The sequence below is a fragment of the Danio rerio genome, chromosome 10 (assembly GCF_052040795.2).
Source record: "Danio rerio strain M-AB ecotype USA chromosome 10, GRCz13ab, whole genome shotgun sequence".
NCBI classification, from domain to species: domain Eukaryota; kingdom Metazoa; phylum Chordata; class Actinopteri; order Cypriniformes; family Danionidae; genus Danio; species Danio rerio.
In genome coordinates, this window is record NC_141030.1 from 24,030,456 (window position 1) to 24,045,527 (window position 15,072).

Here is a 15,072-nt window from a genome sequence, read left to right on the forward strand (position 1 = left end):
GGTATGATATAAGTATGAATGAGAGGAACATTACCATAATATGTGAATAATTTGAACTATTTAAACTCATGATATTTATAAGGAACAATAATAAGGAAACAGAAACTGCTCAAAAAAAGGGGAACACTTAAACAACACAATGTAACTCCAAGTGTTCCCTTTATTTTTTGAGCAGTATATTATACACTACCTGACAAAAGTCTGTTCATTGATCCTAGTTGTAAGAGCAAAAAATAAATAAAAATAATATAACAACTTCTAGTTGATCATTTGGTGGAAGAAGGTAGATTCTGTTAAACTGCATCCGAATTATCACAAATACTGCAGAAGACCTATTGGAACCAGCATGGACCCAAGATTTTCATAGAAATCAGTCAAGTTTGGTGAAGGAAAAATTTTGGTTTGGGGTTACAATCAGTATTAGGGCGTACGAGTGATCTGCAGAGTGGATGGGAACATCAACAGCCTGAGATATCAAGACATTTGTGCTCCCCATTACATTACAAACCACTAAAGAGAGCAAATTCTTCAGCAGGATAGCGCTCCTTCTCATACTTCAGACTCCACATCAAAGTTCCAGAACGAAAAGAAGGTCAAGGTGCTCCAGGACTGGCCAGCCCAGTCACCAGATATAAACTGAATTGAGCATGTCTGGGGTAAGATGAAGGAGGCATTAAAGATGAGTCCAAAGAATCTTGATGAACTCTAAAAGTCCTGCAAGAGCACTTTCTTTGCCATTCCAGATGACTTTATTAATAAGTTATTTGAGTTGTTGCAGCACTGAAAAAAAATATTCAAAGATTATTCCTTGGATTTACTCAATTTCTTTATGTTAAGAGGTGGTAAACAATTTATTTGGGCTGAATTTAAACAAACAAATTAAGTTGAACATTACTAAACTTAATTTGTTTGTTTAAATTCAACACAAACAAATTATTTGCAACAGTTCTGCATGCAACACTTTTTTCAGTGAGCGATGTATGAATGCAGTCCTCCAAGCTCATGGGAGTCATACACAATATTTATTATTTTTTCATTCCATCATGATTCTATACTGTACATTATTTCTGTTAAGGGGCAAGACTTTTTTTCTAAGCAAAGTCAGACCTTAATAATTAATTAAAAATCAAGGCATGATCATATTTTATTCTGGTAAAATAAGCGTAATCTATAGTCCTTTGCCTTTTATATAAGCCACTTCTGATACCAAATGATCAACTAGAAGTCAAGTTATTATTTGTTGTTCCTAAAACACAGATAGGTGATGACTTTTGTCAGGTGGTGTAACCACGCACAGCTCATGGTTCATTAATTTACAGAGCCATCTTGTGGTTAAAACCTGAACTTACTTATAAAAGGAGTGCAAATGGGACTATATCAAAAGGTTAAACGCTTCTTAGGAAATGGGACAAGTGTCTCTCACAGCTTTATCAGTCTATAGATATAAAAAGTACATTATAATTATAGATATAGATTATTTACAAGTTCAATTAAAAAAGTTTTTTATGTTATATATTTTATGCTCAAAAATTATTCTTATATTTTGTTTTATCATATGGCAACACTGACAAAAATTAAATTGAAAAAAACTGAAAAGAATTTGTTTTATTTATTGAGATAATTTGTTCTAATCTTTATTCATATTTAGTGTTTAACTAGAAACGTAAAGTATAGCTATAGTTCATACTTGTAAAGTATAAAGTAGCTGGGGTCATAATAATAAATGTATAAGGATATTAGCTTATATAAGAGTAATTTGACTAAAGTCAGATAATCTAACCAGCAATCTACGGCACGTGCATGAATCCAATAATGATCTCACATTTCATTTTAAAAACTTGTAAAACCTCAATAAATAAATAAATAAAAATAGAGTTGCTATCTGTAACACTTCAGGTGCTAAAATGACGTGCTTTGCAGATGGAACAAAACAATATCTCATATTGAAATCACAGGTTTAGAATGAATCACTTCAGAAAATGTTTTGAGCCAATGGACAATACAGCACACTGGCTACATCTGCTGGCCAGATACAGGACTATACACACAAGCAGCTGAGCACGTGACTGTAAATTAATTAATATATTTTATATTACATGCCTACAAAAGAACTATTATAGAATATTTATTAAATTATTACACATCATTACCTTGGATTATAAGGTTCTATCTGCCTTCTGAATGATTTTGAGATATTGAGCTTTAAAGTAGCAAACAGTATGTGTGTAACATTTTTTTATTAAATAAAAAAATCTTAAATTGTAAACGACTTATGAAAAACATCCCATAATGTAAATAAGTTATCATTTAATTAGAATATGTCAATAACTCAATTTTGGCAAAAATGTCAGATAGAACCTTATAATTTTAAGGTGACAATATATTAAAAAATAAATTAAAGCTTATCTCTCTTATCTTTTTTTCAATAAATTAATACTTATATTTATAATGGATGCATTACATTTGAGTGACTGAAAGTTTCTATTTTAAAAATTTTTTATGAGGTTTTTATTTATAAAAATATAAGATTAAAAAAAGCCTGACAGTGATAATAATAACTAATATTGATAATACTAAAGTAGACTATAGTACACTATAGTAGAATAGTGGAAAAACAGAAAAGAGAATTAAACAGCAATAAACATATTATTTCACAATTGTACTACTGTAGTCTTGAGGAGCAAAAGATTTTCCATTCAAAAACTAAACTGACTGATCCCCAAACTCACAAAAAACAATAGTACACAGTATTGGTAGACTAATACATGTACCCCGTACCCTCATAAACATCTTAATTTGTATAGTTCCATGCATAATAACCCACAACACACAAATCCAACAAGAATGCCATTGTCCACAAACAAACCCTTAATCATATGCACAAATGCAGAATATATTTCAGTTCTGCCCCTGTGACCCAAAACCCCCTCTAGTCGACCCCCTCAAAACACAAGCAAACATTTATCACACAAACTCCTTATTAACAATCCATTTACAAAGAGACCAATGTCTGTTCTAACAGTCTGTTTTTCTCCAATTACAGTCCCAACTATACTCCCCTCTTGACAACATGACCTGCAGACTGAGAAAAAGACAATATTGATGAGTGTGTTTCTAAGAAGGGAAAACCAGCATGGAGAAGCTATTTTTATGCTCTGTGTTTGTACAACAAGCATGAAAACCTGACAAGTAAAAAACCTTGAACCTTTCTAACATGATCTGCTGTTCATATGTCATGTAAATTGCACTTAATTAGAGGCGTCGTGTGTCTGATTTTAAGATCCAGATGCAAAAACTTCCAACCAAAACTTAATGAACTTGGGGTCACGCAAGGAGAATTTCTCACCAACGCTACACTTATCGTGCTGTAAGAGTAGTCCACGTCACATACAAGCTGAACCTGAAGATATGAATCATTCATACATTTGAATATACAAATCATTTATACAAATTACGCCACAAGTCAAGCCGAGCTGACAAATGAAGGTAATTGCTATTCACTATGAAGTAAGTGATAATGTATACCTTGAGAAGCCCTTTAGTATTAGTGGCTTGTAAACAGTCTGCATTTTCATTTTAAAACTGTGTTTTAGTCCCTGTCCATGTGAAGTTTTTGGCTTTTTTAAAAAGAAAACAAATATTGGACAACTCAAAATTAATAACATTTTACAAAGGCCAGAGGGTCAATGAAAAAACTTTTTATTATTATTATTATTATTATTATTATTGTCTATCCCCCAACCATAAACCTACCCCTCACAGTAATGTAGAAATATTAATTATAATGGGAATTATTTATATTATTTATTAAATTAGCCATTCAATTGTATTTTATTAACGTCTACCTCTACGCCTCCTTTTTAAATTTGTACATTTTTGTACGGCTGAACTCGCACGAATGGGGTGCATGCAGAAATATGTAGGGCTTTTAATTTTTCAGTAACCTGGGTCAAACGCTTCCTTTGAACTGTATGCTGTTACAAAAATGGCAGATTTAAAGTCTGTTTTCTTTAAAAATCAATGATCTTCACTGCATGATATGATATACAGTGGGTCACAGAATGTATAAGAAGCACTGCATTAAATTATATTTTTTCCACGCCATGTCTTTAAAATATGAAAATGAATTTTACCCCAGTATTTTCAACGGAGTTTCTGCGCTAGTCAGCTGATCCTGACGGTGCTTGCGTGTAAACGGCTTTTCATCTCGTTTTACACTTGAACAACTAACTAAACGCTAAAGTCTATTTACCTGATTGTATTTTAATTACATTACAACATCAATGTTGTACAAGAAACTGTATACAATTTTTAAAAAATAAATAAATCACATTAACCAATAACCGGAAGTTTGGGAAGAAACACTAGCTGTGCATATACCCTACAGTTACGTTTCCTCATGAGTTCAGGCTGGACATACTGATGAGAGTAACTGCAGCTGTATCCCTTCTAGACTTTACCCGTCTGTGCATTGGCCAGTGCGCCATGTTGACAGCTAACCAGACCAATAATAACCCTTTATTAAAATTTGCAAACATGACTTTACAGATAGGATGATCAAGTGATTCTATCCTCTTTGCTGCAGTGGCCGGTAAATGCAATAAAAATTGGACAAGGAGCATTTTCAGTCGTTTTACTGCACTAGTCTAGTGTAAACAAGACCTTATACAAGTTTAATGCAAGATACTAGTTTTAATCTGCAAGAACAACTAGTTGGATGTATGTTATCCCACTTATTCCACAAAACTGAAACAATTGGGGGAAAAAACTAAACATTGATCTGGCTGTGGATAATTTGAATCCGGGCTACAACATGAAGTACTATTAACTATGTATTATTATGATTATTTAATTGCACAAATGTGGCTCAGTGGTTAGCACTGTCACCTTACAGCAAGAAGGTTGCTGGTTCGAGCCCCGGCTGGGTCAGTGAAGTTTGCATGTTCTCCCCATGTTTGCGTGGGTTTCCTCCAGCCTCTTCGGTTTCCCCTACAGTCCAAAGACGAGCGCTATAGGTAAATTGAATAAACTAAATTGGCCGTAGTGTATGTGTGTAAATGCGAGAGTGCATGGATGTTTCCCAGTGCTGGGTTGCACCTAGAAGGGCATCCATTGCGTAAAACATATGATGGATAAATTGGCAGTTTATTCTGCTGTGGCAACACCTGATAAATAAAGGGACTACGCTGAAAGACAATAAATAAAAAAAATGGTAGCAAACAGTCAAGAGTAGCATTAGCAATAAGAATATATACACGTATATAATAAATAGACTACATTTACCAAGTCAAGATGATTCATAGTACCTGGCTTAGCTTGTGTTAGTAGCTTAATCTGTTATTACCTGGGAATAACATTCCCTGGAATTTTGTGACTGACCAATCAGATTCTCTCATTGATGGATTTGCTCTTCAGTGTTTGGACTTTCAGCAGTGAAAATTAAACCACACTCAACTGAACTGAACTGAACTTCAACTCTGAAAACTGGACTGACACAAATTCAATTTACTTAAACTTCTATGCTAGGTTGCTTTGACACAACTGACATTATAAAAGTGCTATAGACATAAACATGAACTGATTAGTATTCGAGAGAGCCATGTAATAAGTTATAATAACGTAATTTAAAGATTTAAACCCTTTTTATTAGATTTGGTCATCCATTATCACAACCTCGAGGATGACAAGAAAATACAAACTTTAACAAGTTCTTGAGCATATTCTACTGAAAGCTGTAGTCAACATTAATGTGGATCCATGCAAACAGGCATCGTTGTTACCTGTGTGTGAAGTTTGTTTTAGAAACGCAAAGGGAATTCTTTATGTTTTAGTAGAACACCTTTGTCATGTAAACATACGCCTGAGTTAAACTCCTCATCTAACCTTCACACAACTGACGTGTCTTTTTTTTTACAACTTTACCACACTACAGATGATGATGCAATTAGCCATAAGGTTTATGGATGGTCTTTAAGATATAAACAAACGCTGTTATCACTTCAGACATCTGCTGTACTGCAGACATGCAATATAATCACACTCATGGCAGCTCCTCTCTAAATAAAAGATGTACAAATATGCTATGTAGGCATGAAACTTGTCCGTGTACCTAAAAGGCGTGGAGATATTTGCACAAGAGCTCGGGTTTGCTTTAAACTAAGCATTGTATTGCATAAAGGCAATTCATAAAAACATTTCTAAAACTTTATTTCAGATCACAGATTTCCTATTTCTTCATGACAAACTCCAGAATGACAGCCACACCTTTACTGTCACACAGGGAAGTTCATATGACATGGTAAAAGTGACGTTTCATGTGCAAACAAGTGTGATATTAACCAGGTTTTACCACACTTTTACAGGACTACGCAAAGTATTCAAACCCCTAAGTGTACCATCCACTAAAACAACATGACAACTAACATACAAAGCTGAAATACAAAACAGAAGTCAAACTTACATGCTAATGCTGTTCTGTTTTAGGGAGTTTGTCCCATTGCTCTTCTTGCTTTGGGATCCCCCCATGATGCAGATCTGTTTGGAGTCTTTATATTCTAGTATATTTCTAAGATGGTCTGAGCAGGTGGCCCATCCTGGGTCCTGTCGGACAGTAAAGAATCACACAGCCTAATGCTACAGCAGTGACGGTGCAAAGTGTGTCAGAAATGCTGAAACACTGCTTGTTTCTCCACTGCTCGCTCCTCCTACCACACACACACATACTCCTACAGTATTATGACCTCTAAATGCGCACACACACACACACACTCAGAAGCTGTCACTCAGGCATTTGGAGATACCATAGAAATGTAGCAGGGAGGGATCAGCATCATCAGGCATCCATCCTGACAGGTTTATCTTATTGTGCTGTGAATAAACCTGCGCTGATGATCTGAAGTGATTGTATGTATGTGGACTTGCTCTGACATGTGGTCTTGGATTAAGTTCAGTAATTCTTTTTCTTGTGGGCTGCTAAAAATGTTGCTGTGATCTCCTGAGACTGACTAATTAAAGTTCAACTTTAAATGTGGGTCAAATCTGATTAGCTCGTCTTTTTTTAGACCATATCAAGGTACAAACGATGTGATGTGCTAAAAAAAGATGTGTGTGAGTTTGTGTGTGTGTGAGGAAACTGAAAAGCAGCAGAGCTTATGATTATAAGATGTTATTTAAACCAATCTTTTAGATGCAAAAGTATATCTTCATCTTTGGACAAGGGAGTCAATCCTAAAAATAATAGTTACATTATAGGTATATTAGTTATAAAATATAGTTAAATTATAGTTAATAAATAAATAGTTCAGATGCAGAAACTTCTAAATGCCATCTGAATTTTTTCTCTAAAATAAGCGTTTCTATGAGGCTACTGTGTGTATGTTCGGTAATATCACTTTTATGGCAAAGAATAAGTCCTTTTCCTGGTCTTTAAAGTGAAATATCTCAACATAAGCAAAGGGGGCTGAGAATGTTTATTTTCGATGGAAATTTCAGACGGCACCTAAAGGTTTTTGCATCTGATCTCTTCAAATAAATAAATAAACTGCAAAATATTTTATATATAGTACAGTTTACTTTATTAATAAATTGGTCTATTTTTAGACTTAGTGTAGAATTAATATATCCCATTTATAATTTTCTTTTCTGAGCAAGTCAGTATCTCTACAACCTGTGAATCTAAATTTTAGGGCCTTTCAATTGCAAAGCAAATGTAATTAAGTACTTTGTCTAAATACCTGAGCTTTAATGTTTGTAATATTGGGTTATCAAGTTATATGTGTATTCTGTACAGGATTTTTGTTTTTTTAATTTATAGATTTTTTTGCAACTAACTTATTTAAATTTTTATTCATTTTTATTTCTTTTTGTTCTTTTTTCTCTTTGATAAATGTAATTTATTAGTTTAGAGGGTAGGGGTGGGAATAATATTTGTTTCAAATTTCTATGTAAAATTACTTTGTTGTATCTGTAAAAGTTTAATAAACAATTAAAAAAATAGGTCTATAATATCATTTGGAAACTATTTTTTACAGTTAATTATAAATATTTATGTAATTTATTTTGGTGTCTTTTCAGATATTTTTATATTCAATATAAGAATAAAATAAATTTATTTGTTGTAAGATTTACATATAAATGGAACATTTATCTTTAAACATTTTTCTAATCTGTGGAATTGGGTGGGGACTGTAAGTTGTAAATATTAAAAGATTAGTAAGCATCATAAAAGTAATGACTTTTACAATTAATTTCAAGTGTTTTTGATATCATATGATGGTTCTGGGTGAGAAACAGACTGATATTAAAGTCACAATTGACTGAAAATCTAAAACTGGTAGTGTTCCAAGGAAGCTTGAGCATTAGGCCAAATATATATATATTTTTGTGTGATTAATAAGTGAAAATGTTTAAGGAAAATGTTTCTTTAAAATTACCACAGTCAGAACTACAGAACATGTAGCTAAAATAACTATTAACAGCAATTTTGTCATGCAGCCTTCATTTCAAAATAGTCCAAGTTTTGTAGAAGATATTTAAGTGTAGAAGATTAAAGAGTAAGAGTAAGAGTAAACACAAAGTTAAGGAAGGTTCCCCCCTCACATATACCTGAGACATTTTACCCACATTTGCAGATTTCACACAGTTGCTTACACTCAACTTGTCTGAACACGCTACTCTGAGGTACATTTATTTAGCTGGTTTCTTGATTTAAACCTATTGCCTTGTGCATATATCTACAGATAACAGCACTTTTGTTGCCTGTCAAGACTTTACAAAAATTTTCCTAGATGTTAATTGTCAATTAATCAATGCCAGACTGTATGACAATACAGACACGAGATCCAGAGTTTAACATTAATATATCACTCATTTACAATTTAAATGGTGGCAACAACAATATTTAACGATGGCTTTTCTTTAAAAAAAAAAGAAAAGAAAAAATAGAAGATGGGTTTAGAACAAGTGGTGGTCGCACTAATTACATCATCACGTCATGTTTTGTGCCTCAATCTCCGCCCTTAGCTGTGTCAGATAAACAGCACAGTGACAGACATAAAGGAAGCAGATCTCATGTAACGTTTGTTAGAAATACTACAGTAAGAACTTTCCTAGTGATTATTTAATGTATATGTTGTGGAGTAAATTCAAGCCTTTCTGCAATGATGAGTCACACACAATGTTGTTACAAAGTTCACACTCACAAAGCACGAACGTTTAACTTCCTACTGTTTTTGCACGGTAAATGTGACAGGATACACGTTAATATCCACTGTTGTATGGATATCCGTTATGTAATTGTACAAAATAAACCTGGTTTAACATCTAAAGCCGGGATTGAAGCGTCTGCTTTTATAATTGTACTGACATGTGGCTGTGGTGATAAAGACTTGATCAAATTTGATGATGATTGAATCCTGGTTGCTTTGCACACGTCCTGTCTTTTTAAATTTTTTATGTGTGTTACTACAGAGACATGTTAAGACACAACTGTCAATCAATTTGGTGGGTGGGAAAACCGCACTCCTACCTTACGTTGCGACGCGCCTCAAAATGGGAAGGATTTGGATCCTATTTTAACGTCAGGAGATAAATAAAAATAGAATTATTGAGTTTCTATCACTTCGGTATGACAGACACACTTTTCCAACACACAGTTCTCTCCAATCAGCGGACTTGTTGCCAATCTGCAAACTGACTATTAGATGAATCTTTGATGATTTACTAAATTTGTCTTAAATGTTCAAATCATGAACAAAATCATACAGAGTGCGCCCAGCTTTACACAATGGTACACATGTTGCATTATTTAGCTTCATCTATGGCTCTATATTTAGATGAGATCAATTATCAAGCAAAATAAGCAACAGCAATTTATTTTAATTCTAAAATTGATCTATTACATTTTGTAACTTAACCTTTTATTGGGTGAAGAACCATATAAGGTAACTAAATTGACATTGATTACAATATTTTACATATTATAAGTCATAACAGTTCAAAAGTATTGTAACCTTCAGTAACATTCCAGGACTTTTTCTCATGAGTATTACAAAGCGAACTCAAAAGAGGGTTAAAACTGAAACATATATATATATATATATATATATATATATATATATATATATATATATATATATATATATATATATATATATATATATATATATATATATATATAAACAATTTAAATGTATGCATTAGAAATATTTTGCTGTAATAAAAGTGACAAAAAAGTAATTATTAAAGCTAATTGAAATGAAGTTAAATGAATTTATTTATAACAGTTTCTTTTTAATAAAAAGATCTTTTTAGCCACTACAATAGTGATTGTGAAATAGAGAAAAATGTATTTAAAACTTATTAAAATGTTTTGTAATATTTGCAATTTAAAAAAAAGGTTTGGAAAAGAAGTCTGGATTGCTGTATAATAGAGTACTTAGAAATGATAAATGTCAAGGATGTTTATTAGTTTCAGTTATGACTAAATCTGTTAAAGACTGCCCTCTATTGGCAGTGATGAGCAAACATGCCACAGCAGAAAAACTCACTATAGAGATTCCTTCAAAACACATAATGCTCTCCAAGGTTTACATCTAATATCAAATCAAGACATTCAGGGAACCCAAATTTCAACTCCATAAATAGCCTTCAACAATGCATTAAACCTAAACACTCAGAAGCCACGTATAAAGAAGCAGCTGATGTGTGTTTTATAGCAAGCAGAACTTTAGTTTACTGAACATGACACACACTATTTAATCAGTCTTTTTGGAGGCACAGAACCATGAGGATCTCAGGCTGGGAAACTTCCCTTTGTTGACTCAACATCTTTCCACATCCTCCTTCCACAAGGGACGATTACATAGCCCACTGCACACTGCAGGGGTCCGGATCCAAGTATTTGAACACACAACCGATTCAGAAGACAAGACTGCCCTCCAGCACTTCAACTCAACTGATGGGCACAAGACTCCACATTTACAAGCAATTACTGTTTATTTTGTTTTTAGATATGACTTTACTCTATGACCTCAAGAAACTTACCAGAAAGAAAGAGAAAACTGAGCCCAGATGATGCAATACACATGCAAATGTCTTTTGAGACAGCTGCCCAATTCAAGTTTAATTTGACACAAGCATGAGCAGAATTGTATTATTTTGTATTTAAATATGCATATTCAGGTCCTAGTTTCATGGTTTAGTGCCTCGGCAATGTGCAAATCAGCTTAAATACAGATAGGAGAATCTTTCTTAAATTTGTAATTCCCCTTCAAAATAATAATAATAACAATAATAATAAACACTTTTTAGTAACACTTTACAATATGGTTGTATTAGTTAATGTTAATTATTGCATTTTGCTAACATAAACATTGAACAATACATTTACTTCAGTATTTGTTCATGTTAGTTAATGAAAATGCAGATCATTGTTAGTTCATGTTAAGTCACGGTGCAATAACTAACATTTACAAGCATGAATTAAGATGATAATAATACATATATTAAATTATGATTAATAAATGTTGTACAAGTATTGTTCAAATGTAGTTCATTTTAGTAAATACATTAACTCATTCCTTTTCTTTTCGGCTTAGTTCCTTTATTAATCCAGGGATGCCACAGTGGAATGTCAACTGGCAATTTATCCAGCATATGTTTTACGCAGTGGATACCCTTCTAGCTGCAACCCATTACTGGGAAACACCCATACACTCCCATTCACACACACACACTACAGACAATTTTAGCTTACCCAGTTCACCTGTACCACATGTCTTTGGACTTGTGGGGGAAACCGGAGCACCCGGAGGAAATCCACACGAACATGGGGAGAACATGCAAACTCCACACAGAAACGCCAACTGACCCAGCTGAGGCTTAAACCGGCGACCTTCTAGCTGTGAGGCGGCATCGCTACACACTGCACCACCGTGCTGCCTAAATGCATTAACTAATACACCCTATTGTAAAGTGTTTTTTTAAAAGTCCATGTCAAATCAAAAAGTTTTTCTGGTGTTAGTACCAATTGGTTAGTAAGGTAAAGGTACTTAGGGTATTACTTAGCTAATCTTTAATCTAGACTGCTCCAAAACAGTAACACAATTCACAATTAGAAGATATCGACACTCAAAGCTTTAGGTTTGTCATTTCCGACATTATGAAAAAACGTTTTACAACGTCAACTGACCAATCAAATGCTCTATAGCAGTGGTTTTTAAACTTTTTTCATCAAGTACCACCTAGGAAAAAATACTTACTTAAATGTAAAGTGTTAACCTATAGTAAACTGTTCATCAAAAACTGGAAATGTTGCTTGGACCTCGTATATGTCATCATATTTATATTTTTGATCAATTTTGAAATATATGTCGCATGTACATATGACATTCTATTCCTCTGCAGATCGCTAGAAGGAAGCCCATGTACCACTAGTGGTCACGTACCACAGCTTGAGAACCATTGCTCTATAATATTTATTATGGCCCCTCTAAGATGCTATATTGCTGATGGTGAAATTGGTTATTTATCATGTCAAATAGGATTCAAATTGAGGATTCACTTACACGCTTGCAAGTATAAGAAAATAATAAATGGTAGCCAAACTGTGTTGATCTGAACTCCTTATTAGTCGTTTACTCTGTTAATCTCAAAACGATTAATCTGTGCAAGAAAGTGAGCATTATTTACCTTTTCATCCACAACTTGGCTTCCCCTAACAGGATTGTTCAACATTATTTTTTAAGTCGACAGGACGTTGTGAGGTGAATCATTCTGTCCATGGGAAACATATATCATTAATGGCTGGTCTGCTTTGTAACAGCACATTGAGCTCAGTTTAATTGGCTACTCAATCTTAACCTATAAAAGCGTGCACCATTTATGGATTTGTGTAGATTGTGTGTGGATGCTGAACAGCAGCACATTCATGTGTGAGAGATGGAGATGCTGCTGCCATCACTTGCTCCTAAAATCTCCTAAAATCATTTTTCTACATATTTAGTACATAGCTCAAATCTGCAAAGACCAACAGATAGCACTGCACTTTAGTCAACTTGTGAAAGCAAATGGTGTGCTTCTACTGTATGTCTTTGTAAACTTGAGCATGTAAAAAAATAAATATCTATAAAGAGCTAAATATCTAGCCATCTATTACTGTGGATATGAGGATGGAATCCGTGTCATCAGAGACTTCCTCTCTTATATCAAAAACAAACACAGCACAGATCCTTTCGCTTAATAAGATCATCTTAATTTATTGTCATAAGCCACGAGTAATCATTTGTTTTGGCCTGTGTATATGATTTTTTTTTTTTTTACTTTCAGTGGCAGTAGCTGCTGGGAAAAATGTCACCCACATCTTAAATGGCCTTGGTTAGTGGATTAACAGTGAATTTTCATTTTTGGGTGAACAATCTCTTTAAGCTTTCTGAGCGTAGGCTGTTTGGGGACTTGAATGTCTTTCTTTGTATGAGCCTGGAGAGTGAATTGACCTTTGCATTAGTGGATGAAGCAACGCAGTTGCAGAGGTCAGTTTTCTCATGCGGTTAACACACGTGACGGACCATCTAACAAGACCATACAGCTCCAAATTTCCTTCAGCATAACCCAAATAAAGCTTCCATCCCTGATGACGTGAGTATTTACATTTCACAGGCATTTCCATGAGCTGATGGCCATGTGACTACAGAAGGAACGCAGGACTGTAGGATTATGGAATTTGTGCACTGATGTGTGTAAGTTACACAAACTGGGTTTTTATATTTTGATGGCATAATTGTGAAAAAAACACACTACCCTTTTATTCTGGAGTTTGACCAAGTTTGGACTGTACTAAAAATGGTGACTTGCATATAGCTTAAAATAAACATGGGTAGTTAAAGGAAGCAAATGTTCTCAGGGATGTATAAATGTAATTTCTTAAGTAAACAACAACTTTTGAAAATGGCTTTAAAAGTACAAGTTTCTGAAAATTATACCAGTGTTTCCATGTAATAAACTATGTTTTTTTTGTAAAAAGGTTGTAGGTTTTAATGTTTGTTAAGGGAAAGGAATGTGTGAACGCTTATCAAACAAAGACATATATTTTAAATGACAAAACTACAACACACAAGTAATTACTTTTTTCTTCAGTCTCATTAAAATTTCTAAGATTTTTACTTCATATTTTTCTGTTATTTAAATGAATGTTAATTGAGTCAGTCAGAGCCCAAAATTCTGCTGAATTTCTCTGTTTGTGCTCCACTGAACTGAAATCATGCGATGCTGGAACACCACAAGATCAAGTAGACTGCTAAATTATGACAAATATATAGTCCTTAAACTATCATTGTAACTGTCCAAAACGCGTCATGCTTGATTTGTCATTCAAGTTTGTTCCCCTCCTTATGGGAAGCTTGACTCACTCGTTCGGTTCTTTAGAACAGTTTGTTCTAATTAACCAATAAAACAATTGTTGGACATGCACATATAGTAGCCTAATTCGCTTCAAATGTCATTTTCACGGACATTTTGATAGAAAGGTAACAGAACTGTTGACACGAGAACCACGAACGCTCCGATTCGCAAAGATGACTCGTTGAAAAGATTCTAACGTTACTCACAACAGAAGGGCGGTCAGATGTCATAAAACGCAAAAACTAAAATATTACCAAAACATTTAATATGGTCTACACTCCGTTTCATTGTGGACTGTAACTAATATATAACTGTTCAAAGTTTGTTCAAACGAGACCCAGTCTTACAACTTTTGACATTCTGACTCGCCGGCTTTAATTCCCTCCAGTCATATAAAAAAGAGACACATTTTTGTAAAATTCTAGCTTAATAAAAGAGTTTCCTCACCTTTTCCGACGTCTTTCAATGTCTGGTCATCTTCTTTTTTTGTCTTTATAAATAGTTTGAATGTTCTGAAGTAGCAGAGTGTCTACATTTAAAGAGCCGGAGTGAAAGTCTGCTGGTGTGTTCATTGGCTGTGTGTAATTCCTGGCGTCGGATGGGAGGGCAGTTCATCATGACTCTGTATGGAAACGGGATGTTTTGTAATGTGTGGCGCACTATTCCAGACGGATA

At 33.9% G+C, this 15,072-nt stretch overlaps 1 protein-coding gene across 4 annotated transcripts in view; it reads right to left on the reverse strand.

The window, feature by feature from the left end:
• The window catches only part of tacc1 (transforming, acidic coiled-coil containing protein 1), a 45,823-nt gene extending 30,836 nt beyond the window's left edge, over positions 1-14,987 (reverse strand). For 2 of the 4 annotated variants that reach the window (XM_087270491.1, XM_087270490.1), the window contains exon 1: positions 14,845-14,987. Coding sequence is in view for 2 of the 4 variants with exons in the window: in XM_087270489.1 (XP_087126615.1) it covers positions 6,461-6,525 (65 nt within the window). In the remaining 2 variants the exon portion in view is untranslated. Of the gene's footprint in view, positions 1-6,460; positions 6,659-14,844 lie in introns of those variants that run through there. The other 2 variants (XM_087270489.1, XM_087270488.1) reach the window with 1 other exon arrangement.
• Positions 14,988-15,072: the final 85 nt, after the last annotated feature.